This window comes from Aulostomus chinensis, chromosome 15 (genome assembly GCF_037954235.1).
Source record: "Aulostomus chinensis isolate RoL2024-O1b breed Wild chromosome 15, RoL_Achi_v1.0, whole genome shotgun sequence".
Taxonomy (NCBI): Eukaryota; Metazoa; Chordata; class Actinopteri; order Syngnathiformes; family Aulostomidae; genus Aulostomus; species Aulostomus chinensis.
The window spans coordinates 15,431,936-15,458,329 of NC_141334.1; the positions used below are offsets into that span (position 1 = coordinate 15,431,936).

Here is a 26,394-nt window from a genome sequence, read left to right on the forward strand (position 1 = left end):
TCAGGGGGTCTCAAGGGCTCCTCAGTGATGGTCAAGAGGGTGGGGCCAGTGCTGCTTCTTCACTTGGGAGGGGGCATGTAAGGAGGGAAGGGGGGTATGTTGGAGGGGGGGTTGACAGAAGGGTACATGAGAGGGTGAAAGTGGGTTTGGGAGGGGGGGTTGACAGGAGGGTGCATGAGAGGGTGAAAGTGGGTTTGGGAGGGCGGGACGTAGGAGTGGGGGTTGACAGGAGCGTGCATGAGAGGGTGAATGTGGGGTTGGAAGGGGGGGACGTAGGAGGGGGGGTTGACAGGAGGGTGCATGAGAGGGTGAATGTGGGGTTGGAAGGGGGGGATGTAGGAGGGGGGGTTGACAGGAGGGTGCATGAGAGGGTGAATGTGGGGTTGGAAGGGGGGGATGTAGGAGGGGGGGTAGGTTATATTCCTGGGAATGAGGGAAGGATTGGGATTGAGAGTGAAGGAACCAAGACGCATGGAGACAAGGTGGGAAGAGGAGGATGGGGGGGGGTTGGTAGGGAGGAGGTGAGTGGAGACCCGGGTGGTGCCACTTGGTTGAGGCTCTGGAAGTCAAAGTCACATGTTAGACACAAGCACATCTCAGCAGTCACAGAGGAATGTTGCTACAGCACTCGTCTACTCACCCGTCCTCCCTCCGTCCCTCAATCCAGGAGCTGCAACTTTCTTGCTGCCTCTATGTTTTTCCGGCTCCACTTCATCCATCTTCCTCTTCTTTGTGTCCTTCCTAACTCTGGGGGGTTTCTCCTGATCTTCTGGTCCTGCAGGATTGATTCTACTTTTCTTTGTTCCTTGTGATTTCTTCTTTTTCTTATCCTTCTTCTTCTTCTTTGTTGGTGTGAGGCTCTGGTGGGGGGGCTGGGATGGGAGTCCTTTCTCCTCAGGACTGGCATCAATGTGTCTGTAAAATAATATTCAGAAGTTTCAAAATGTCTCCTTGTAAAACAAATCTACAATCTCTCTGATCATGAGGTGGTCGGTGTAGGTGAGCCTACCCTTGTGGGGGGCCAGCAGTCTTCCTCTTTTTGGACATGTGATGAGATGTCTGGCTGAAATTCAGATCTCCATCATCATCATCCTCCCTCTTTCTTTTCCTGCCAGAAGGAGGATGAGATCTCTGCTGTTCAGGCTGGACGATCCAGGGCTCAGTGGCCGTGATAATGGAGGACATGGCACTGCAAGACAAGGAAACGCTGTGTTAGCTGAGTGAAGACAACGTACGAAGAGTATTTTCAGATAAAGTGGAGAACGCTAACTTCTACATCCTGGTGTTGACTTACTAGTCGCTGCTGGACCTGTAGGCCTGGAGGTGGCTCATTGTTATAAAGGGGTGCTCCAGCACCTGGTGGGGAGTGATCCTCTCTGAGGCGTCAAGCTGGAGCATCTTTTTCAGCAGGTCCACAAACATGAGGCGATCAGCCCACTCTGCAGCTGCATCCTCGGGACAGTCCAATTCAGCGACATTCAGCTGGAACAAACAACACTGAAGGTCAGATGTCTCACCTGCAGAGTGTTCAAATACGGTCAATCAACATTTTTACAGTTGATACTTACATAAACAAGTTGATCGAGGGACCTGAGCCTGAACTTCCTGTTCTCACATGGCTGAGTCTGTGACTCCAGGTGGAACTGATAGGGAGTCTGAGGACAAGCAAACACATCATCAAGAACTTTGGTGACTTGATTCTCTGTTTTAAAATTTAAAAATGTCTTGTAGCTCAGTTAGATTTGAGCAGGGGTGAGGAGGTACCAACCTTCAGTCTCCAGAGACCGTCAAAGTCTTGCTGGAAGAAGTCGTCGCTGGTCAACCCTTCTTCTATCAAGTCCTGTGGGATTGGACCCTGTGTGTCCATGATGTACCTGAGCTGAAGATGCAACACAATGTCAACTCAACATCAACAAGTACTCAACATCTCCCTGAAAGACACACACAGTGGAGGCAGTTGAGGTGAACTTACCATGTCGTATTCGCTCATCCCAGGGTAGAGCAGGTCCCCCAGGAACATCTCGGCAGCCACACACCCCACAGACCACATGTCAATGGCTTCTGTGTATGGAAGCCCCAACATGATCTCTGGAGAACTGAGAGAGAATGAAAAAAAAGAGTTAACCATGAAAACGTCATCCATTATTGGATCATTAATTCGTCTTGGCTAATCGTGGCTGCTAAACTTTTCTCATCTATTGTCTGAGTTTGAACTGGTTGGTGTTTTCAAAGGTGGCTGCTGATTTTCTTTGAGCTCTTTCAAAGTAAAATAGAATATTATCATTATCCAGTTTATTAGCCACCAGTTCACCAGTGAGAGATTGAAAACGGTTCCATTTGCTCACCGGTACACCAGGGTTTGGAGTGGGAAGCCCTGCATTGCGTCAGCAGCTTCTAGTGCCAGACCAAAGTCAATGATTTTGACCCGGCAGAATTCCCTCAGGTGGTCCACCAGCATCACGTTGTCTGGTTTCAGGTCCGTGTGCAGAATTCCTGCAGACTTCAACTGGCAAAGTCCAGCAGCCACCTGGAAGGTTGATAAAAGAGGGAACATTAATGGGATGAAGGTCAACGGTATTCCATCAATAGTCCTTTTCTACGGATGCAGAAAAGAAGGTGGTGGCACACACCTGACGAAGGATGGGCCTGATGAGGGTGAGGTTGAGAGGTTTCCCACCTCCCTCCTTGGTCCACAGGTCAGACAGACTTTTGTCCAGCTGTTCAAACTCCAGACAAAAACGTCCTTTGTCCAAGAAAGATTGCTCCCAATGGACAAAGAGGCTTGAGTTCAGCACCTTGATCTTCTCCAGAATCTTTGCCTGCAGATTTATGAAAATAATATCTGATTAGCTTGACATGGTCCCAGTCTATTTTGTGAGGTTATACACTTCCTTCCTTTGTCACAAGGGAAGTACAACTCAAATGATGCAGCGCTGAACTTCCTACCTCAGCCACTCCTGCTTCTTGTTCCATTATCTTGACCGCCACAACTTTCTGACCTCCATTTCCATCAGTCCTCAAACATTTGAGGACTTTACCGAACACTCCTTCACCCAGGAAGGACAAGACCTTGTAGCTGCAGGTCTCAGAGAACAGAGTACTTCCGGGGGCCAGCAGGTTGTCGTCGTTGGACGTCATGGTTACCAGTCTGATGAACTCAACTGTGACAGGAGAATAGAAACACAACATTGGGTCACAACGTTAAACTATCACTACATCGTCTCTGTCTCTTTTTTAACATCTATGGCGCGCACAAAGTTAACATGAGGCCTAGCAGCCCCTGGTAGAGCACATTCAACACTGTCAACACTGCTCCTAGCATTTAGACCACCTAGAGACTTAAGACCGCCTGCTATTCTGGTCATTATCACCACAGGAGGGCCTTTTTTTGTAGCTCACCTTTTCACCGGAGGTTGTCTTGGTGGTAACTTGTCAAGGTTGAAGTGTGTATACTGATGAAGATGAGTGTGCTCATATATACGCGTCAAAGTTGACTTCAGTGTTTTAACCTTCACTGTGTCGTGCTCAGATCTTCCTTAGCTGTCAGTCAGAGATCAGAGCACAAAGACAAGTTCATTCACACTTGGTTGAGATGTGAGTCCAGTGAAAACCAATGACATCATAGGAGCCCTGGGTCATGTGACATCACCAAAACCAATCTGTGTTGCCATCGTCAAGAAGGCTCAGCAGGGACGACACTTCCTTCCAGTACTCAGGAGTTACCCTGCTTGTGTTCCTCTGTCTTTCCACGGAGAGCATAATGGTGGACTGCGTCTGTGGGTGGTTTTCCAGCTACTCAGCTGTGGACAGTTGGATGCTCCAGAGTGTTTTTTCTCTGTTTATTCTGCCAGAGCCATTACATCAATATATACTGGCAAACCTTGAATACATGTGCAATAATTTAATGTATCATGCAGTAACCCTGAAAATGATATGATTGCCTTGTGTGATTTGTTTTAAAAGTCCATTTTCTTCTTTTTAATCCTGTTGCACCAAATGGTCTGACTTCAATTCCTTCTTTCTTGTGCCACAGTAAAGACTTCCTGTTCTGTTTCTAAGGTCAAATGTATCCTGATACAATCCTCAGATGGAGGTGGAACAAATAATCCATCGACAGGGATGTGAGTGTCTTCGTTTTGGCTACTCTCACACTCACTTGTTGTTGATACACGCGTACACATCGCATCCTTACCTCCCTACAACAAACTGACACTGTTTTGTTTTTCATTTATTTGTTCTTTTGTCTCATTGGCCTGTAGGGCTTCATACTGATGGAGAAGGGGGACGAATGGAACATTGAATGTTCCTGATCTCAATGCCAGATGTTAGAAAATGGCACCATCTGGTTGAAAAGGATAAAACTACAATATTGAGGTTCCTACACCAAGATGATAGCTTTATTTTTAAAACTGTATGATTTCGTGCCGTAACGGCAGTGTGATCACCAACATCGGTGTTCATGGGAGTCAGTGGGACCAAAACTGGGTGTAAGAACACAACTGTTTTGTTAAGCCGGTGAATTATTGACTTATTTTAGGAGCCGAGGTTAAAAACATCTAATTAACCCCAAAATATTCATGTGACCAAATGTTTTATGTGAGAATTGGCACCTTCAAGTCTGAGGCCATGGTCCTCAGCCTGAAAAGGGTGGTTTGCCCACTCCATGTCGGGGGGGAGTTCCTACCTCAGGTGGAGGCTTTCAAGTATCTCAGGGTCTTGTTCCCGGGTGAGGGTAGGAGGGAGATTGACAGGTGGTTTGGGGTGGCATCCACAGTGATGCGGGTGCTAAACCAGTCCGTTGTGGTGAAGGGGGAGCTTAGCCAAAAGGCGAGGCTCTCGATTTACCGGTCAATCTACGTTCCAACCCTCACCATTGGTCATGAGCTTTGGGTAATGACCGAAAGAACAAGATCGCGAATACAAGCGGCCGAAATGAGTTTCCTCTGCAGGGTGGCTGGGCTCTCCCTTAGAGATGGGGTGAGAAGTTCGGTCATTCAGGAGGGGCTCAGAGTAGAGCTGCTACTCCTCCATGTTAGGAGGGGTCAGTTGAGGTGGTTCAGGCATCTGGTGAAGATGCCTCCTGGACACCTCCCTCTGGAGGTGTTCCAGGCATGTCCGACCGGGAGGAGACCCAGGACACGCTGGAGGGATTATATCTCTTGGCTGGCCTGGGAACGCCTCGTGATTCTGCCGGGAGAGCTGGTGGACGTGGCTGGGAAGAGGACAGTCTGGGCTTCCTTGCTGAGGCTGCTGCCCCCACGACGCAGACCAACCAGATAAAGTTGAGGACGACAAATGTTTTCTCTCGTTTATTAAGAGGAATCATTACTGGCTCAGTGACTGCGGGGATGTGTCCTTGATGGGAAATACTGGGTGTGTGGCTTCTGGTGTTGCTGTTGCACCTAAAGTGTTGTATTTCTTGAATTTCAGGCTCAGCTCTCCACTGGAACAAGGATCTAACCAGTTTGGAGCAGTGACTTTGAGAAAGTAATTAGTTATGGTTACTTACTCCTACACCAAGATGATAGCTTTATTTTTAAAAGTGTATGATTTCGTGCTGTAACGGCAGTGTGATCACCATAAGTAATTAGTTATGGTTACTTGTTTCTTCTCCCAAAAAGTAACTGAGTGACTCCCCTATGAAAGTAACTAGTTACCAGGGAAAGTAACTGTTGCATTCCTCTTTTTTACTTTGTTTAAAAATGTCAAAGAATTTTGATTATTTTCCGGAAAAATCCGGCGTTGGCTGCTTGGCCGGCGTGGCTCCGTGTCCTTTGTTAGCCGAGCTCAGGTTGACAGCACCTGGCTGCTACCACCGTCAGCGGGGTCAACGGTGTTTCTGGCCCTTCCTTCAGCAGAAGCGGGGGCTGTCGAGAGGCGCTTCATTACATTGGAGATGCTAACATTGGACGTTCACAGCCTCGATGCTCTCGCTCTGGGGTGACACAACCTACACTCAACATTTACATTGTGACCCTTAACCTCCGTGAAGTTAAAGAAGTGCCTATACTTCCATCTTGAAAACGCTGTCTTTTCCCGCGACTCTGGACTTGCCTTGTGTGTGCTGGGTCTGTGTGTAGACACCCGCCCACCTGATGTCTCTGGTTGTCTCAACATGAAATCTTTCTCTTCGCCAGTCATCATTCCTAGGCGGTAATCTCGTTTATTTTAACGCCGTTACTCCCTGGTTTGAACACGACTGGAGTTGACGAGGAATGGCTCTCAGGCTGGTGATAGTTGTAGTAACACCAACTGGCCACTAGATGGTGGCTGTTCACATTATCAACAGCTGACCTGATAACCTGGTAGAAAAAGTCATGAACGTCTCCTCATACTTGGCACAAAAACCCACTGGAACTCATAAATAAATGAAAAATGTAAACTCATATCATTGTGATACCTTTGGAGTATCTTGACGTTTCTTTTTTTTTGGGGGGGGGGTCACAAAGTACTTTTCTTAGTAGCTTGCATGTCGTGACCTGGAGACCCATGTCAGTACCAGGTATTAGTTCCAAACTGGAGGACTTGGTGGTTTGTTAACTGCCTCTCCCTGCCAACAGTGGCTGAAACCAGGTGGAAGGATCCGGGGTGAACATCTGTTGAACACCCAACCTGAAGGTGATCGTCTCTGCTGTGACGCTCCCTTGTATGATCTCTCCGTGTTTATTCGGATGAACGCTCAGGTGTTCCGCCATGTTGTTGTGTTGTGTTAGTTTTCTGTTCTTTAATGACAGATCATTAGAATTTCCTTTACTACTACTAATATACTATAATATAAACAAATGAAACAGCAACAGCAGTAGTGACAATACTGAATGCAGTTTTATCTGGCTTTTATTCACTGGTGAAAGGAAGACTTGAAGCAGAAAGTTCTGATAAATACTCTGGTCAAGGCACTCTCGTCAATTTTCCAAATATTCAGTCTTTCTTCTTTTCTTTTCTCTTTTTGACTCAAGACCAAATTCAGCGCAACACCTTTGGAGACGAGTTGAAGTTACAGGATTCTCACCAGAAGGCTGTTGATACATGGTGCTTCAGCTACAGTACAGCACAGGCATGGAAAAGTATCCAAAATAGAAGTAACTGCTTTCTTATATTTTAGAGCAGTTACATGTAGTATATTCAACAATGGGGAAAGATACTGGATAACAAATTGCTTCTTGGTACAAAAAAAACACGTTCATTCGTTAAGAGGCATGAAAATAAAATAAAAAGAAATATCTATCACTAAAATACATATATTTTGAACTTGCAAAATAGTGTAAATACATCTTTCAAACGCTAAATTTCTAAATGTCTATGAACAAGCAAAACCCTTTCATGCCCGAATGCCAAAATCAATCAGAAAATTTTATGCTCATACATTTTTTGTTTGTTTGTTTGTCTACTTTAAAAAAAAGTACATTCAACGTGTTCACAGTGTACAACTCCAGAGAGGAAATGTACAGGGAACATTGATCAGGCTTTTCCTCGGCTCTATCGCATGATGAAGGGTGTTGCTTGTTCCCTCAGCTCACTACGACAGCTGCTTCATTAGTCAACAACTAACACTGTTTTTCAAAATGCTTTTCATCAGAGTAACAACAAAAAATACCTTGTTTTTGACGAGCGCTTCTAGATTTTTATAATACAAAAATATCCTCGGCGGTATTTTAATTTTTGAACACCTTACACTTCATTTTATCACATCAGAAAAATCCAAATTATAAAATAAAAAAGTCATTAAATACACACAGTTTATCAAAAATGCATGGATTGGAAATACTGCTCATTGGTCTGTTTTGACTAATTTTGCAAACTGTGTTTTTCAAGTGCGTGCTATTTTTTTTTTTTGTGTCATTTATTATTATTTAAGGCAACAAAAAAAAAAATCGATCAACATTTGTCATTGATATTTTTTCTTATTAAGAATTTCATATTAAATTGCAACATTCAGCTTTGCGGAGAACATAACCGGCTGAAATGGGACAGCACATGAGAGCGTGATTCCTTGTGCTGTCCTGGATTATTCCTCCTCTTGTCATATTAAAGCAAAACCTGTATTGATTCGGACATTCTGCTCTTCCTGAACTGCACGGAAAAACCTTTATCATGTAAAAAAAAAAAAGAAAGATGAACAGAAACCCGATGAGCAAAGTTTGCATCGAGGAACTCTAATTTGTGTTGAATGTTTTGTGACTGGAAGCCAAATAGTCCAAAAAAAAAATCCTAATTTTGATTCAATGCAATATTATTAGAACATTGTATGTAATTTAATGTCATACCCAGTTTCTTTGGTCTGTGATGCAACATAATTTCCATAATTTAAAGGAAATATATTTCTTCATGATTAGAATCATGAACTGTCACAACTTCTTGTTGTACATTGTGCTGCTCTTGTGCAGCCATGTCATGCTGTGGATCTGATTTTTAAGGGAAGAGAGAAAACAGCTTGAGTGAGGCAGGACTGCAGTCCAGGCAGAATGGCCCAGCTGGCTGGGCTTTTGCCGCGGTGAATACAGACATCACATACATTCAAACTCGTCGATGCGCTGTTTGGTGTTCCCTGAACGAATCTGTCTGAGGGTCTTGTACTTGTCTCGTCCTGCTCGCATGTTCTCCGCATGGATGATGTCATTCACCGTTTTCTTGGTCTCGTCCCGAGCGTTGGCCAACTCTGAGCTAAGAGCCTGGAGAAAAAAAAACCCACAGCCGGAGAGATTCAGAGATTCGGTCTTACCCATGAATGTGGAAAACATGATGGATGTTGTCAGTTAAGACTTACGAGTAGATGTTTCTGCAAGCGTTCGTTCTTTTCGGCCTCGGTCATGCGCTCCTCCTCGCTGCGGTCCTTGTACGTGGCTGCAGACGTGAACTCTGCGCTGGCCTCGGCGCTGCTCTCGTCGTTTTCGTCGTGCTCGTTCTCAGCGGTGAGGGGCTCCTGAACGTGAGCCGCCATCACTTTGTTTTTAAGTTCTTCTTTGGTCTTCTCCAGGTCCTGCTTCTGGTAGTAGATGAGGTACCAAGAGTGTTTTATTACTTTAACTTCAAGTTCATCTTTGTCAAAGTTCAAGGAAGCATCAGACAGGATTTTAGAACTTAGTTGGAGCTGCTCCAGTAACTGGAGTGTAAATTATGGTCCTTCATGTAAATGTCAAACAGTCAGCAGGACACTGTAGGGAATCGAACCCCATCCCAGAATGCCAGGAGAACCATGACCAGTGTCTTTTAATTTCTGACATGACATGGAGGCTGGAAAACCCCACCTGAAAAAGACCAAAATCTCCGTCGTGAAGGTTTTTATGTTACGAACTGGAGTAGAAAATCATTTTTATTGTACAGGTTCTTCTGTCAGGGTTCTGTGAGATTCCACCATCATCCAAGGATCAAGATCAAAAGTGACATCACACGCATTTGGCAGCTCCCTCCCCCATAACAATGAAGCAAACAGAGATTTCATCTTCCTCTTCTTCTTCTGCCCATTTAAACATTTCCGCTCACACTGACGACATCTTATGGACGAATGTTCACAATGTCCTTTGCATTCAAGATGGATTTAGAAGAAAATTGAAAACTTCCAGATCCTACAGTGTCCCGACATTCATATCGTCATGGTGATGGGAGAACACAGCAGGCAGCAGCATCCAATCAGTCAATCAATGACATTTTGTTGTGTGATTCCTCCGTCTTCTTCTGTCTGTAGTCCAGGACGTTGGTGGCTGCCTGGACCTGAGACCCTCTGATGATGTCCCACGTCTTCATCCGTTGGGTTAGCAGAGCACTGAAGCGGCTCCTCACTTCCAGGTGAGACTCTTTGCTGGTCTTTGGGCGTTTCAGCTTGGCGACATCAAGATGTTTGCTGTGATGAAAGAGCTTTGCCACAGCTTTGAGGACTGAGTGTGCAGCATCCAGGCCTGAGCTGATGGAGGAGCAGCTCTCTGCAGACGGGGTTCTACAGGAAGAACTCCACTCCTCCTGAGCTCCTCCACTACTTCCAGACTCTCCCACCACAAGCTGTGTCTCAGGGGGTCTCAAGGGCTCCTCAGTGATGGTCAAGAGGGTGGGGCCAGTGCTGCTTCTTCACTTGGGAGGGGGCATGTAAGGAGGGAAGGGGGGTATGTTGGAGGGGGCATTGACAGAAGGGTACATGAGAGGGTGAAAGTGGGTTTGGGAGGGGGGGTTGACAGGAGGGTGCATGAGAGGGTGAATGTGGGGTTGGAAGGGGGGGATGTAGGAGGGGGGGTTGACAGGAGGGTGCATGAGAGGGTGAATATGGGGTTGGAAGGGGGGGATGTAGGAGGGGGGGTTGACAGGAGGGTGCATGAGAGGGTGAATGTGGGGTTGGAAGGGGGGGACGTAGGAGTGGGGGTTGACAGGAGGGTGCATGAGAGGGTGAATGTGGGGTTGGAAGGGGGGGACGTAGGAGGTGGGGTTGACAGGAGGGTGCATGAGAGGGTGAATGTGGGGTTGGAAGGGGGGGATGTAGGAGGGGGGGTAGGTTATATTCCTGGGAATGAGGGAAGGATTGGGATTGAGAGTGAAGGAACCAAGACGCATGGAGACAAGGTGGGAAGAGGAGGATGGGGGGGGGTTGGTAGGGAGGAGGTGAGTGGAGACCCGGGTGGTGCCACTTGGTTGAGGCTCTGGAAGTCAAAGTCACATGTTAGACACAAGCACATCTCAGCAGTCACAGAGGAATGTTGCTACAGCACTCGTTTACTCACCCGTCCTCCCTCCGTCCCTCAATCCAGGAGCTGCAACTTTCTTGCTGCCTCTATGTTTTTCCGGCTCCACTTCATCCATCTTCCTCTTCTTTGTGTCCTTCCTAACTCTGGGGGGTTTCTCCTGATCTTCTGGTCCTGCAGGATTGATTCTACTTTTCTTTGTTCCTTGTGATTTCTTCTTTTTCTTATCCTTCTTCTTCTTCTTTGTTGGTCTGAGGCTCTGGTGGGGGGGCTGGGATGGGAGTCCTTTCTCCTCAGGACTGGCATCAATGTGTCTGTAAAATAATATTCAGAAGTTTCAAAATGTCTCCTTGTAAAACAAATCTACAATCTCTCTGATCATGAGGTGGTCGGTGTAGGTGAGCCTACCCTTGTGGGAGGCCAGCAGTCTTCCTCTTTTTGGACATGTGATGAGATGTCTGGCTGAAATTCAGATCTCCATCATCATCATCCTCCCTCTTTCTTTTCTTGCCAGAAGGAGGATGAGATCTCTGCTGTTCAGGCTGGACGATCCAGGGCTCAGTGGCCGTGATAATGGAGGACATGGCACTGCAAGACAAGGAAACGCTGTGTTAGCTGAGTGAAGACAACGTACGAAGAGTATTTTCAGATAAAGTGGAGAACGCTAACTTCTACATCCTGGTGTTGACTTACTAGTCGCTGCTGGACCTGTAGGCCTGGAGGTGGCTCATTGTTATGAAGGGGTGCTCCAGCACCTGGTGGGGAGTGATCCTCTCTGAGGCGTCAAGCTGGAGCATCTTTTTCAGCAGGTCCACAAACATGAGGCGATCAGCCCACTCTGCAGCTGCATCCTCGGGACAGTCCAATTCAGCGACATTCAGCTGGAACAAACAACACTGAAGGTCAGATGTCTCACCTGCAGAGTGTTCAAATACGGTCAATCAACATTTTTACAGTTGATACTTACATAAACAAGTTGATCGAGGGACCTGAGCCTGAACTTCCTGTTCTCACATGGCTGAGTCTGTGACTCCAGGTGGAACTGATAGGGAGTCTGAGGACAAACAAACACATCATCAAGAACTTTGGTGACTTGATTCTCTGTTTTAAAATTTAAAAATGTCTTGTAGCTCAGTTAGATTTGAGCAGGGGTGAGGAGGTACCAACCTTCAGTCTCCAGAGACCGTCAAAGTCTTGCTGGAAGAAGTCGTCGCTGGTCAACCCTTCTTCTATCAAGTCCTGTGGGATTGGACCCTGTGTGTCCATGATGTACCTGAGCTGAAGATGCAACACAATGTCAACTCAACATCAACAAGTACTCAACATCTCCCTGAAAGACACACACAGTGGAGGCAGTTGAGGTGAACTTACCATGTCGTATTCGCTCATCCCAGGGTAGAGCAGGTCCCCCAGGAACATCTCGGCAGCCACACACCCCACAGACCACATGTCAATGGCTTCTGTGTATGGAAGCCCCAACATGATCTCTGGAGAACTGAGAGAGAATGAAAAAAAAGAGTTAACCATGAAAACGTCATCCATTATTGGATCATTAATTCGTCTTGGCTAATCGTGGCTGCTAAACTTTTCTCATCTATTGTCTGAGTTTGAACTGGTTGGTGTTTTCAAAGGTGGCTGCTGATTTTCTTTGAGCTCTTTCAAAGTAAAATAGAATATTATCATTATCCAGTTTATTAGCCACCAGTTCACCAGTGAGAGATTGAAAACGGTTCCATTTGCTCACCGGTACACCAGGGTTTGGAGTGGGAAGCCCTGCATTGCGTCAGCAGCTTCTAGTGCCAGACCAAAGTCAATGATTTTGACCCGGCAGAATTCCCTCAGGTGGTCCACCAGCATCACGTTGTCTGGTTTCAGGTCCGTGTGCAGAATTCCTGCAGACTTCAACTGGCAAAGTCCAGCAGCCACCTGGAAGGTTGATAAAAGAGGGAACATTAATGGGATGAAGGTCAACGGTATTCCATCAATAGTCCTTTTCTACGGATGCAGAAAAGAAGGTGGTGGCACACACCTGACGAAGGATGGGCCTGATGAGGGTGAGGTTGAGAGGTTTCCCACCTCCCTCCTTGGTCCACAGGTCAGACAGACTTTTGTCCAGATGTTCAAACTCCAGACAAAAACGTCCTTTGTCCAAGAAAGATTGCTCCCAATGGACAAAGAGGCTTGAGTTCAGCACCTTGATCTTCTCCAGAATCTTTGCCTGCAGATTTATGAAAATAATATCTGATTAGCTTGACATGGTCCCAGTCTATTTTGTGAGGTTATACACTTCCTTCCTTTGTCACAAGGGAAGTACAACTCAAATGATGCAGCGCTGAACTTCCTACCTCAGCCACTCCTGCTTCTTGTTCCATTATCTTGACCGCCACAACTTTCTGACCTCCATTTCCATCAGTCCTCAAACATTTGAGGACTTTACCGAACACTCCTTCACCCAGGAAGGACAAGACCTTGTAGCTGCAGGTCTCAGAGAACAGAGTACTTCCGGGGGCCAGCAGGTTGTCGTCGTTGGACGTCATGGTTACCAGTCTGATGAACTCAACTGTGACAGGAGAATAGAAACACAACATTGGGTCACAACGTTAAACTATCACTACATCGTCTCTGTCTCTTTTTTAACATCTATGGAGCGCACAAAGTTAACATGAGGCCTAGCAGCCCCTGGTAGAGCACATTCAACACTGTCAACACTGCTCCTAGCATTTAGACCACCTAGAGGCTTAAGACCGCCTGCTATTCTGGTCATTATCACCACAGGAGGGCCTTTTTTTGTAGCTCACCTTTTCACCGGAGGTTGTCTTGGTGGTAACTTGTCAAGGTTGAAGTGTGTATACTGATGAAGATGAGTGTGCTCATATATACGCGTCAAAGTTGACTTCAGTGTTTTAACCTTCACTGTGTCGTGCTCAGATCTTCCTTAGCTGTCAGTCAGAGATCAGAGCACAAAGACAAGTTCATTCACACTTGGTTGAGATGTGAGTCCAGTGAAAACCAATGACATCATAGGAGCTCTGGGTCATGTGACATCACCAAAACCAATCTGTGTTGCCATCGTCAAGAAGGCTCAGCAGGGACGACACTTCCTTCCAGTACTCTGGAGTTACCCTGCTTGTGTTCCTCTGTCTTTCCACGGAGAGCATAATGGTGGACTGCGTCTGTGGGTGGTTTTCCAGCTACTCAGCTGTGGACAGTTGGATGCTCCAGAGTGTTTTTTCTCTGTTTATTCTGCCAGAGCCATTACATCAATATATACTGGCAAACCTTGAATACATGTGCAATAATTTAATGTATCATGCAGTAACCCTGAAAATGATATGATTGCCTTGTGTGATATGTTTTAAAAGTCCATTTTCTTCTTTTTAATCCTGTTGCACCAAATGGTCTGACTTCAATTCCTTCTTTCTTGTGCCACAGTAAAGACTTCCTGTTCTGTTTCTAAGGTCAAACGTATCCTGATACAATCCTCAGATGGAGGTGGAACAAATAATCCATCGACAGGGATGTGAGTGTCTTCGTTTTGGCTACTCTCACACTCACTTGTTGATACACGCGTACACATCGCATCCTTACCTCCCTACAATAAACTGACACTGTTTTGTTTTTCATTTATTTGTTCTTTTGTCTCATTGGCCTGTAGGGCTTCATACTGATGGAGAAGGAGGACGAATGGAACATTGAATGTTCCTGATCTCAATGCCAGATGTTAGAAAATGGCACCATCTGGTTGAAAAGGATAAAACTACAATATTGAGGTTCCTACACCAAGATGATAGCTTTATTTTTAAAACTGTATGATTTCGTGCCGTAACGGCAGTGTGATCACCAACATCGGTGTTCATGGGAGTCAGTGGGACCAAAACTGGGTGTAAGAACACAACTGTTTTGTTAAGCCGGTGAATTATTGGCTTATTTTAGGAGCCAAGGTTAAAAACATCTAATTAACCCCAAAATATTCATGTGACCAAATGTTTTATGTGAGAATCGGCACCTTCAAGTCTGAGGCCATGGTCCTCAGCCTGAAAAGGGTGGTTTGCCCACTCCAGGTCGGGGGGGAGTTCCTACCTCAGGTGGAGGCTTTCAAGTATCTCAGGGTCTTGTTCCTGGGTGAGGGTAGGAGAGAGATTGACAGGTGGTTTGGGGTGGCATCCACAGTGATGCGGGTGCTAAACCAGTCCGTTGTGGTGAAGGGGGAGCTTAGCCAAAAGGCGAGGCTCTCGATTTACCGGTCAATCTACGTTCCAACCCTCACCATTGGTCATGAGCTTTGGGTAATGACCGAAAGAACAAGATCGCGAATACAAGCGGCCGAAATGAGTTTCCTCTGCAGGGTGGCTGGGCTCTCCCTTAGAGATGGGGTGAGAAGTTCGGTCATTCAGGAGGGGCTCAGAGTAGAGCTGCTACTCCTCCATGTTAGGAGGGGTCAGTTGAGGTGGTTCAGGCATCTGGTGAAGATGCCTCCTGGACACCTCCCTCTGGAGGTGTTCCAGGCATGTCCGACCGGGAGGAGACCCAGGACACGCTGGAGGGATTATATCTCTTGGCTGGCCTGGGAACGCCTCGTGATTCTGCCGGGAGAGCTGGTGGACGTGGCTGGGAAGAGGACAGTCTGGGCTTCCTTGCTGAGGCTGCTGCCCCCACGACGCAGACCAACCAGATAAAGTTGAGGACGACAAATGTTTTCTCTCGTTTATTAAGAGGAATCATTACTGGCTCAGTGACTGCGGGGATGTGTCCTTGATGGGAAATACTGGGTGTGTGGCTTCTGGTGTTGCTGTTGCACCTAAAGTGTTGTATTTCTTGAATTTCAGGCTCAGCTCTCCACTGGAACAAGGATCTAACCAGTTTGGAGCAGTGACTTTGAGAAAGTAATTAGTTATGGTTACTTACTCCTACACCAAGATGATAGCTTTATTTTTAAAAGTGTATGATTTCGTGCTGTAACGGCAGTGTGATCACCATAAGTAATTAGTTATGGTTACTTGTTTCTTCTCCCAAAAAGTAACTGAGTGACTCCCCTATGAAAGTAACTAGCTACCAGGGAAAGTAACTGTTGCATTCCTCTTTTTTACTTTGTTTAAAAATGTCAAAGAATTTTGATTATTTTCCGGAAAAATCCGGCGTTGGCTGCTTGGCCGGCGTGGCTCCGTGTCCTTTGTTAGCCGAGCTCAGGTTGACAGCACCTGGCTGCTACCACCGTTAGCGGGGTCAACGGTGTTTCTGGCCCTTCCTTCAGCAGAAGCGGGGGCTGTCGAGAGGCGCTTCATTACATTGGAGATGCTAACATTGGACGTTCACAGCCTCGATGCTCTCGCTCTGGGGTGACACAACCTACACTCAACATTTACATTGTGACCCTTAACCTCCGTGAAGTTAAAGAAGTGCCTATACTTCCATCTTGAAAACGCTGTCTTTTCCCGCGACTCTGGACTTGCCTTGTGTGTGCTGGGTCTGTGTGTAGACACCCGCCCACCTGATGTCTCTGGTTGTCTCAACATGAAATCTTTCTCTTCGCCAGTCATCATTCCTAGGCGGTAATCTCGTTTATTTTAACGCCGTTACTCCCTGGTTTGAACACGACTGGAGTTGACGAGGAATGGCTCTCAGGCTGGTGATAGTTGTAGTAACACCAACTGGCCACTAGATGGTGGCTGTTCACATTATCAACAGCTGACCTGATAACCTGGTAGAAAAAGTCATGAACGTCTCCTCATACTTGGCACAAAAACCCACTGGAACTCATAAATAAATGAAAAATGTAAACTCATATCATTGTGATACCTTTGGAGTATCTGGACGTTTCTTTTTGTTTGGGGGGGGGGGGGGGGTCACAAAGTACATTTCTTCGTAGCTTGCATGTCATGACCTGGAGACCCATGTCAGTACCAGGTATTAGTTCCAAACTGGAGGACTTGGTGGTTTGTTAACTGCCTCTCCCTGCCAACAGTGGCTGAAACCAGGTGGAAGGATCCGGGGTGAACATCTGTTGAACACCCAACCTGAAGGTGATCGTCTCTGCTGTGACGCTCCCTTGTATGATCTCTCCGTGTTTATTTGGATGAACGCTCAGGTGTTCCGCCATGTTGTTGTGTTGTGTTAGTTTTCTGTTCTTTAATGACAGATGATTAGAATTTCCTTTACTACTACTAATATACTATAATATAAACAAATGAAACAGCAACAGCAGTAGTGACAATACTGAATGCAGTTTTATCTGGCTTTTATTCACTGGTGAAAGGAAGACTTGAAGCAGAAAGTTCTGATAAATACTCTGGTCAAGGCACTCTCGTCAATTTTCCAAATATTCAGTCTTTCTTCTTTTCTTTTCTCTTTTTGACTCAAGACCAAATTCAGCGCAACACCTTTGGAGACGAGTTGAAGTTACAGGATTCTCACCAGAAGGCTGTTGATACATGGTGCTTCAGCTACAGTACAGCACAGGCATGGAAAAGTATCCAAAATAGAAGTAACTGCTTTCTTACATTTTAGAGCAGTTACATGTAGTATATTCAACAATGGGGAAAGATACTGGATAACAAATTGCTTCTTGGTACAAAAAAAACACGTTCATTCGTTAAGAGGCATGAAAATAAAATAAAAAGAAATATCTATCACTAAAATACATATATTTTGAACTTGCAAAATAGTGTAAATACATCTTTCAAACGCTAAATTTCTAAATGTCTATGAACAAGCAAAACCCTTTCATGCCCGAATGCCAAAATCAATCAGAAAATTTTATGCTCATACATTTTTTGTTTGTTTGTTTGTCTACTTTAAAAAAAAGTACATTCAACGTGTTCACAGTGTACAACTCCAGAGAGGAAATGTACAGGGAACATTGATCAGGCTTTTCCTCGGCTCTATCGCATGATGAAGGGTGTTGCTTGTTCCCTCAGCTCACTACGACAGCTGCTTCATTAGTCAACAACTAACACTGTTTTTCAAAATGCTTTTCATCAGAGTAACAACAAAAAATACCTTGTTTTTGACGAGCGCTTCTAGATTTTTATAATACAAAAATATCCTCGGCGGTATTTTAATTTTTGAACACCTTACACTTCATTTTATCACATCAGAAAAATCCAAATTATAAAATAAAAAAGTCATTAAATACACACAGTTTATCAAAAATGCATGGATTGGAAATACTGCTCATTGGTCTGTTTTGACTAATTTTGCAAACTGTGTTTTTCCAGTGCGTGCTATTTTTTTTTGTGTCATTTATTATTATTTAAGGCAACAAAAAAAAAAATCGATCAAAATTTGTCATTGATATTTTTTCTTATTAAGAATTTCATATTAAATTGCAACATTCAGCTTTGCGGAGAACTTAACCGGCTGAAATGGGACAGCACATGAGAGCGTGATTCCTTGTGCTGTCCTGGATTATTCCTCCTCTTGTCATATTAAGGCAAAACCTGTATTGATTCGGACATTCTGCTCTTCCTGAACTGCACGGAAAAACCTTTATCATGTAAAAAAAAAAAAAGAAAGATGAAAAGAAAACCCGATGAGCAAAGTTTGCATCGAGGAACTCTAATTTGTGTTGAATGTTTTGTGACTGGAAGCCAAATAGTCCAAAAAAAAAATCCTAATTTTGATTCAATGCAATATTATTAGAACATTGTATGTAATTTAATGTCATACCCAGTTTCTTTGGTCTGTGATGCAAAATAATTTCCATAATTTAAAGGAAATATATTTCTTCATGATTAGAATCATGAACTGTCACAACTTCTTGTTGTACATTGTGCTGCTCTTGTGCAGCCATGTCATGTTGTGGATCTGATTTTTAAGGGAAGAGAGAAAACAGCTTGAGTGAGGCAGGACTGCAGTCCAGGCAGAATGGCCCAGCTGGCTGGGCTTTTGCCGCGGTGAATACAGACATCACATACATTCAAACTCGTCGATGCGCTGTTTGGTGTTCCCTGAACGAATCTGTCTGAGGGTCTTGTACTTGTCTCGTCCTGCTCGCATGTTCTCCGCATGGATGATGTCATTCACCGTTTTCTTGGTCTCGTCCCGAGCGTTGGCCAACTCTGAGCTAAGAGCCTGGAGAAAAAAAAAACCACAGCCGGAGAGATTCAGAGATTCGGTCTTACCCATGAATGTGGAAAACATGATGGATGTTGTCTGTTAAGACTTACGAGTAGGTGTTTCTGCAAGCGTTCGTTCTTTTCGGCCTCGGTCATGCGCTCCTCCTCGCTGCGGTCCTTGTACGTGGCTGCAGACGTGAACTCTGCGCTGGCCTCGGCGCTGCTCTCGTCGTTTTCGTCGTGTTCGTTCTCAGCGGTGAGGGGCTCCTGAATGTGAGCCGCCATCACTTTGTTTTTAAGTTCTTCTTTGGTCTTCTCCAGGTCCTGCTTCTGGTAGTAGATGAGGTACCAAGAGTGTTTTATTACTTTAACTTCAAGTTCATCTTTGTCAAAGTTCAAGGAAGCATCAGACAGGATTTTAGAACTTAGTTGGAGCTGCTCCAGTAACTGGAGTGTAAATTATGGTCCTTCATGTAAATGTCAAACAGTCAGCAGGAAACTGTAGGGAATCGAACCCCATCCCAGAATGCCAGGAGAACCATGACCAGTGTCTTTTAATTTCTGACATGACATGGAGGCTGGAAAACCCCACCTGAAAAAGAACAAAATCTCCGTCGTGAAGGTTTTTAAGTTACGAACTGGAGTAGAAAATCATTTTTATTGTACAGGTTCTTCTGTCAGGGTTCTGTGAGATTCCACCATCATCCAAGGATCAAGATCAAACGTGACATCACACGCATTTGGCAGCTCCCTCCCCCATAACAATGAAGCAAACAGAGATTTCATCTTCCTCTTCTTCTTCTGCCCATTTAAACATTTCCGCTCACACTGACGACATCTTATGGACGAATGTTCACAATGTCCTTTGCATTGAAGACGGATTTAGAAGAAAATTGAAAACTTCCAGATCCTACAGTGTCCCGACATTCATATCGTCATGGTGATGGGAGAACACAGCAGGCAGCAGCATCCAATCAGTCAATCAATGACATTTTGTTGTGTGATTCCTCCGTCTTCTTCTGTCTGTAGTCCAGGACGTTGGTGGCTGCCTGGACCTGAGACCCTCTGATGATGTCCCACGTCTTCATCCGTTGGGTTAGCAGAGCACTGAAGCGGCTCCTCACTTCCAGGTGAGACTCTTTGCTGGTCTTTGGGCGTTTCAGCTTGGCGACATCAAGATGTTTGCTGTGATGAAAGAGCTTTGCCACAGCTTTGAGGACTGAGTGCAGCATCCAGGCCTGAGCTGATGGAGGAGCAGCTCTCTGCAGACGGGGTTCTACAGGAAGGACTCCACTCCTCCTGAGCTCCTCCACTACTTCCAGACTCTCCCACCACAAGCTGTGTCTCAGGGGGTCTCAAGGGCTCCTCAGTGATGGTCAAGAGGGTGGGGCCAGTGCTGCTTCTTCACTTGGGAGGGGGCATGTAAGGAGGGAAGGGGGGTATGTTGGAGGGGGGGTTGACAGAAGGGTACATGAGAGGGTGAAAGTGGGTTTGGGAGGGGGGGTTGACAGGAGGGTGCATGAGAGGGTGAATGTGGGGTTGGAAGGGGGGGATGTAGGAGGGGGGGTTGACAGGAGGGTGCATGAGAGGGTGAATGTGGGGTTGGAAGGGGGGGATGTAGGAGGGGGGGTTGACAGGAGGGTGCATGAGAGGGTGAATGTGGGGTTGGAAGGGGGGGACGTAGGAGTGGGGGTTGACAGGAGGGTGCATGAGAGGGTGAATGTGGGGTTGGAAGGGGGGGACGTAGGAGGGGGGGTTGACAGGAGGGTGCATGAGAGGGTGAATGTGGGGTTGGAAGGGGGGGTAGGTTATATTCCTGGGAATGAGGGAAGGATTGGGATTGAGAGTGAAGGAACCAAGACGCATGGAGACAAGGTGGGAAGAGGAGGATGGGGGGGGGTTGGTAGGGAGGAGGTGAGTGGAGACCCGGGTGGTGCCACTTGGTCGAGGCTCTGGAAGTCAAAGTCACATGTTAGACACAAGCACATCTCAGCAGTCACAGAGGAATGTTGCTACAGCACTCGTCTACTCACCCGTCCTCCCTCCGTCCCTCAATCCAGGAGCTGCAACTTTCTTGCTGCCTCTATGTTTTTCCGGCTCCACTTCATCCATCTTCCTCTTCTTTGTGTCCTTCCTAACTCTGGGGGGTTTCTCCTGATCTTCTGGTCCTGCAGGATTGATTCTACTTTTCTTTGTTCCTTGTGATTTCTTCTTTTTCTTATCCTTCTTCTTCTTCTTTGTTGGTGTGAGGCTCTGGTGGGGGGGCTGGGATGGGAGTCCTTTCTCCTCAGGACTGGCATCAATGTGTCTGTAAAATAATATTCAGAAGTTTCAAAATGTCTCCTTGTAAAACAAATCTACAATCTCTCTGATCATGAGGTGGTCGGTGTAGGTGAGCCTACCCTTGTGGGGGGCCAGCAGTCTTCCTCTTTTTGGACATGTGATGAGATGTCTGGCTGAAATTCAGATCTCCATCATCATCATCCTCCCTCTTTCTTTTCCTGCCAGAAGGAGGATGAGATCTCTGCTGTTCAGGCTGGACGATCCAGGGCTCAGTGGCCGTGATAATGGAGGACATGGCACTGCAAGACAAGGAAACGCTGTGTTAGCTGAGTGAAGACAACGTACGAAGAGTATTTTCAGATAAAGTGGAGAACGCTAACTTCTACATCCTGGTGTTGACTTACTAGTCGCTGCTGGACCTGTAGGCCTGGAGGTGGCTCATTGTTATAAAGGGGTGCTCCAGCACCTGGTGGGGAGTGATCCTCTCTGAGGCGTCAAGCTGGAGCATCTTTTTCAGCAGGTCCACAAACATGAGGCGATCAGCCCACTCTGCAGCTGCATCCTCGGGACAGTCCAATTCAGCGACATTCAGCTGGAACAAACAACACTGAAGGTCAGATGTCTCACCTGCAGAGTGTTCAAATACGGTCAATCAACATTTTTACAGTTGATACTTACATAAACAAGTTGATCGAGGGACCTGAGCCTGAACTTCCTGTTCTCACATGGCTGAGTCTGTGACTCCAGGTGGAACTGATAGGGAGTCTGAGGACAAACAAACACATCATCAAGAACTTTGGTGACTTGATTCTCTGTTTTAAAATTTAAAAATGTCTTGTAGCTCAGTTAGATTTGAGCAGGGGTGAGGAGGTACCAACCTTCAGTCTCCAGAGACCGTCAAAGTCTTGCTGGAAGAAGTCGTCGCTGGTCAACCCTTCTTCTATCAAGTCCTGTGGGATTGGACCCTGTGTGTCCATGATGTACCTGAGCTGAAGATGCAACACAATGTCAACTCAACATCAACAAGTACTCAACATCTCCCTGAAAGACACACACAGTGGAGGCAGTTGAGGTGAACTTACCATGTCGTATTCGCTCATCCCAGGGTAGAGCAGGTCCCCCAGGAACATCTCGGCAGCCACACACCCCACAGACCACATGTCAATGGCTTCTGTGTATGGAAGCCCCAACATGATCTCTGGAGAACTGAGAGAGAATGAAAAAAAAGAGTTAACCATGAAAACGTCATCCATTATTGGATCATTAATTCGTCTTGGCTAATCGTGGCTGCTAAACTTTTCTCATCTATTGTCTGAGTTTGAACTGGTTGGTGTTTTCAAAGGTGGCTGCTGATTTTCTTTGAGCTCTTTCAAAGTAAAATAGAATATTATCATTATCCAGTTTATTAGCCACCAGTTCACCAGTGAGAGATTGAAAACGGTTCCATTTGCTCACCGGTACACCAGGGTTTGGAGTGGGAAGCCCTGCATTGCGTCAGCAGCTTCTAGTGCCAGACCAAAGTCAATGATTTTGACCCGGCAGAATTCCCTCAGGTGGTCCACCAGCATCACGTTGTCTGGTTTCAGGTCCGTGTGCAGAATTCCTGCAGACTTCAACTGGCAAAGTCCAGCAGCCACCTGGAAGGTTGATAAAAGAGGGAACATTAATGGGATGAAGGTCAACGGTATTCCATCAATAGTCCTTTTCTACGGATGCAGAAAAGAAGGTGGTGGCACACACCTGACGAAGGATGGGCCTGATGAGGGTGAGGTTGAGAGGTTTCCCACCTCCCTCCTTGGTCCACAGGTCAGACAGACTTTTGTCCAGATGTTCAAACTCCAGACAAAAACGTCCTTTGTCCAAGAAAGATTGCTCCCAATGGACAAAGAGGCTTGAGTTCAGCACCTTGATCTTCTCCAGAATCTTTGCCTGCAGATTTATGAAAATAATATCTGATTAGCTTGACATGGTCCCAGTCTATTTTGTGAGGTTATACACTTCCTTCCTTTGTCACAAGGGAAGTACAACTCAAATGATGCAGCGCTGAACTTCCTACCTCAGCCACTCCTGCTTCTTGTTCCATTATCTTGACCGCCACAACTTTCTGACCTCCATTTCCATCAGTCCTCAAACATTTGAGGACTTTACCGAACACTCCTTCACCCAGGAAGGACAAGACCTTGTAGCTGCAGGTCTCAGAGAACAGAGTACTTCCGGGGGCCAGCAGGTTGTCGTCGTTGGACGTCATGGTTACCAGTCTGATGAACTCAACTGTGACAGGAGAATAGAAAGACAACATTGGGTCACAACGTTAAACTATCACTACATCGTCTCTGTCTCTTTTTTAACATCTATGGAGCGCACAAAGTTAACATGAGGCCTAGCAGCCCCTGGTAGAGCACATTCAACACTGTCAACACTGCTCCTAGCATTTAGACCACCTAGAGGCTTAAGACCGCCTGCTATTCTGGTCATTATCACCACAGGAGGGCCTTTTTTTGTAGCTCACCTTTTCACCGGAGGTTGTCTTGGTGGTAACTTGTCAAGGTTGAAGTGTGTATACTGATGAAGATGAGTGTGCTCATATATACGCGTCAAAGTTGACTTCAGTGTTTTAACCTTCACTGTGTCGTGCTCAGATCTTCCTTAGCTGTCAGTCAGAGATCAGAGCACAAAGAAAAGATCATTCACACTTGGTTGAGATGTGAGTCCAGTGAAAACCAATGACATCATAGGAGCCCTGGGTCATGTGACATCACCAAAACCAATCTGTGTTGCCATCGTCAAGAAGGCTCAGCAGAGACGACACTTCCTTCCAGTACTCAGGAGTTACCCTGCCTGTGTTCCTCTGTCTTTCCACGGAGAGCATAATGGTGGACTGCGTCTGTGGGTGGTTTTCCAGCTACTCAGCTGTGGACAGTTGGATGCTCCAGAGTGTTTTTTCTCTGTTTATTCTGCCAGAGCCATTACATCAATATATACTGGCAAACCTTGAATACATGTGCAATAATTTAATGTATCATGCAGTAACCCTGAAAATGATATGATTGCCTTGTGTGATTTGTTTTAAAAGTCCATTTTCTTCTTTTTAATCCTGTTGCACCAAATGGTCTGTCTTCAATTCCTTCTTACTTGTGCCACAGTAAAGACTTGCTGTTCTGTTTCTAAGGTCAAACGTATCCTGATACAATCCTCAGATGGAGGTGGAACAAATAATCCATCGACAGGGATGTGAGTGTCTTCGTTTTGGCTACTCTCACACTCACTTGTTGATACACGCGTACACATCGCATCCTTACCTCCCTACAACAAACTGACACTGTTTTGTTTTTCATTTATTTGTTCTTTTGTCTCATTGGCCTGTAGGGCTTCATACTGATGGAGAAGGAGGACGAATGGAACATTGAATGTTCCTGATCTCAATGCCAGATGTTAGAAAATGGCACCATCTGGTTGAAAAGGATAAAACTACAATATTGAGGTTCCTACACCAAGATGATAGCTTTATTTTTAAAAGTGTATGATTTCGTGCTGTAACGGCAGTGTGATCACCAACATCGGTGTTCATGGGAGTCAGTGGGACCAAAACTGGGTGTAAGAACTCAACTGTTTTGTTAAGCCGGTGAGTTATTGACTTATTTTAGGAGCCGAGGTTAAAAACATCTAATTAACCCCAAAATATTCATGTGACCAAATGTTTTATGTGAGAATCGGCACCTTCAAGTCTGAGGCCATGGTCCTCAGCCTGAAAAGGGTGGTTTGCCCACTCCAGGTCGGGGGGGAGTTCCTACCTCAGGTGGAGGCTTTCAAGTATCTCAGGGTCTTGTTCCTGGGTGAGGGTAGGAGGGAGATTGACAGGTGGTTTGGGGTGGCATCCACAGTGATGCGGGTGCTAAACCAGTCCGTTGTGGTGAAGGGGGAGCTTAGCCAAAAGGCGAGGCTCTCGATTTACCGGTCAATCTACGTTCCAACCCTCACCATTGGTCATGAGCTTTGGGTAATGACCGAAAGAACAAGATCGCGAATACAAGCGGCCGAAATGAGTTTCCTCTGCAGGGTGGCTGGGCTCTCCCTTAGAGATGGGGTGAGAAGCTCAGTCATTCAGGAGGGACTCAGAGTAGAGCTGCTACTCCTCCATGTTAGGAGGGGTCAGTTGAGGTGGTTCAGGCATCTGGTGAAGATGCCTCCTGGACACCTCCCTCTGGAGGTGTTCCAGGCATGTCTGACCGGGAGGAGGCCCAGGACACGCTGGAGGGATTATATCTCTTGGCTGGCCTGGGAACGCCTCGTGATTCTGCCGGGAGAGCTGGTGGACGTGGCTGGGAAGAGGACAGTCTGGGCTTCCTTGCTGAGGCTGCTGCCCCCACGACGCAGACCAACCAGATAAAGTTGAGGACGACAAATGTTTTCTCTTGTTTATTAAGAGGAATCATTACTGGCTCAGTGACTGCGGGGATGTGTCCTTGATGGGAAATACTGGGTGTGTGGCTTCTGGTGTTGCTGTTGCACCTAAAGTGTTGTATTTCTTGAATTTCAGGCTCAGCTCTCCACTGGAACAAGGATCTAACCAGTTTGGAGCAGTGACTTTGAGAAAGTAATTAGTTATGGTTACTTACTCCTACACCAAGATGATAGCTTTATTTTTAAAAGTGTATGATTTCGTGCTGTAACGGCAGTGTGATCACCATAAGTAATTAGTTATGGTTACTTGTTTCTTCTCCCAAAAAGTAACTGAGTGACTCCCCTATGAAAGTAACTAGTTACCAGGGAAAGTAACTGTTGCATTCCTCTTTTTTACTTTGTTTAAAAATGTCAAAGAATTTTGATTATTTTTCGGAAAAATCCGGCGTTGGCTGCTTGGCCGGCGTGGCTCCGTGTCCTTTGTTAGCCGAGCTCAGGTTGACAGCACCTGGCTGCTACCACCGTCAGCGGGGTCAACGGTGTTTCTGGCCCTTCCTTCAGCAGAAGCGGGGGCTGTCGAGAGGCGCTTCATTACATTGGAGATGCTAACATTGGACGTTCACAGCCTCGATGCTCTCGCTCTGGGGTGACACAACCTACACTCAACATTTACATTGTGACCCTTAACCTCCGTGAAGTTAAAGAAGTGCCTATACTTCCATCTTGAAAACGCTGTCTTTTCCCGCGACTCTGGACTTGCCTTGTGTGTGCTGGGTCTGTGTGTAGACACCCGCCCACCTGATGTCTCTGGTTGTCTCAACATGAAATCTTTCTCTTCGCCAGTCATCATTCCTAGGCGGTAATCTCGTTTATTTTAACGCCGTTACTCCCTGGTTTGAACACGACTGGAGTTGACGAGGAATGGCTCTCAGGCTGGTGATAGTTGTAGTAACACCAACTGGCCACTAGATGGTGGCTGTTCACATTATCAA

At 46.1% G+C, this 26,394-nt stretch overlaps 3 protein-coding genes and 1 long non-coding RNA gene across 6 annotated transcripts; 1 reads left to right on the forward strand and 3 right to left on the reverse strand.

The window, feature by feature from the left end:
- Nucleotides 1-59: 59 nt before the first annotated feature.
- Nucleotides 60-6,222, reverse strand: LOC147248914 (homeodomain-interacting protein kinase 2-like). The gene is made up of 12 exons (XM_086179113.1): nt 6,093-6,222; nt 3,400-3,540; nt 2,947-3,161; nt 2,631-2,819; nt 2,346-2,527; nt 1,973-2,096; nt 1,769-1,879; nt 1,569-1,655; nt 1,295-1,482; nt 1,010-1,189; nt 641-915; nt 60-559 (listed from the first exon to the last, which is right to left on the reverse strand). The coding sequence occupies exons 3-12, from the start codon at nt 3,136-3,138 to the stop codon at nt 60-62; spliced, it is 2,028 nt and encodes a 675-aa protein (XP_086035239.1). The 5' UTR covers nt 3,139-3,161; nt 3,400-3,540; nt 6,093-6,222.
- A 594-nt stretch (nt 6,223-6,816) lies between these two features.
- LOC147248915 (homeodomain-interacting protein kinase 2-like) lies at nt 6,817-16,282 on the reverse strand. Of its 2 annotated transcripts, XM_086226520.1 has the most exons (13): nt 16,153-16,282; nt 13,463-13,603; nt 13,010-13,224; nt 12,694-12,882; nt 12,409-12,590; nt 12,036-12,159; nt 11,832-11,942; nt 11,632-11,718; nt 11,358-11,545; nt 11,073-11,252; nt 10,704-10,978; nt 8,765-10,622; nt 6,817-8,669 (listed from the first exon to the last, which is right to left on the reverse strand). In XM_086226520.1, exons 3-12 carry the CDS (start codon nt 13,199-13,201, stop codon nt 10,060-10,062), a joined length of 2,091 nt encoding a protein of 696 aa, XP_086082646.1. In that variant the 5' UTR covers nt 13,202-13,224; nt 13,463-13,603; nt 16,153-16,282; the 3' UTR covers nt 6,817-8,669; nt 8,765-10,059. The 2 variants fall into 2 exon arrangements, with proteins under 2 accessions (XP_086082646.1, XP_086082645.1); XM_086226519.1 differs by lacking the exon at nt 16,153-16,282 and having other exon boundaries at nt 13,010-14,797.
- LOC147248916 (uncharacterized) lies at nt 11,381-21,741 on the forward strand. 2 transcript variants are annotated; one of them, XR_015119484.1, is made up of 4 exons: nt 11,381-11,566; nt 14,097-14,184; nt 19,748-19,848; nt 21,227-21,741. It is a non-coding gene; the product is annotated as an uncharacterized LOC147248916 (long non-coding RNA). The 2 variants fall into 2 exon arrangements; XR_015119485.1 differs by lacking the exons at nt 11,381-11,566; nt 14,097-14,184 and adding an exon at nt 16,544-16,684.
- On the reverse strand, nt 16,883-26,330 carry LOC147248917 (homeodomain-interacting protein kinase 2-like). Its single transcript, XM_086226522.1, has 13 exons — nt 26,201-26,330; nt 23,511-23,651; nt 23,058-23,272; nt 22,742-22,930; nt 22,457-22,638; nt 22,084-22,207; nt 21,880-21,990; nt 21,680-21,766; nt 21,406-21,593; nt 21,121-21,300; nt 20,752-21,026; nt 18,830-20,670; nt 16,883-18,734 (listed from the first exon to the last, which is right to left on the reverse strand). The coding sequence occupies exons 3-12, from the start codon at nt 23,247-23,249 to the stop codon at nt 20,123-20,125; spliced, it is 2,076 nt and encodes a 691-aa protein (XP_086082648.1). The 5' UTR covers nt 23,250-23,272; nt 23,511-23,651; nt 26,201-26,330; the 3' UTR covers nt 16,883-18,734; nt 18,830-20,122.
- Between the last annotated feature and the right edge of the window lie 64 nt (nt 26,331-26,394).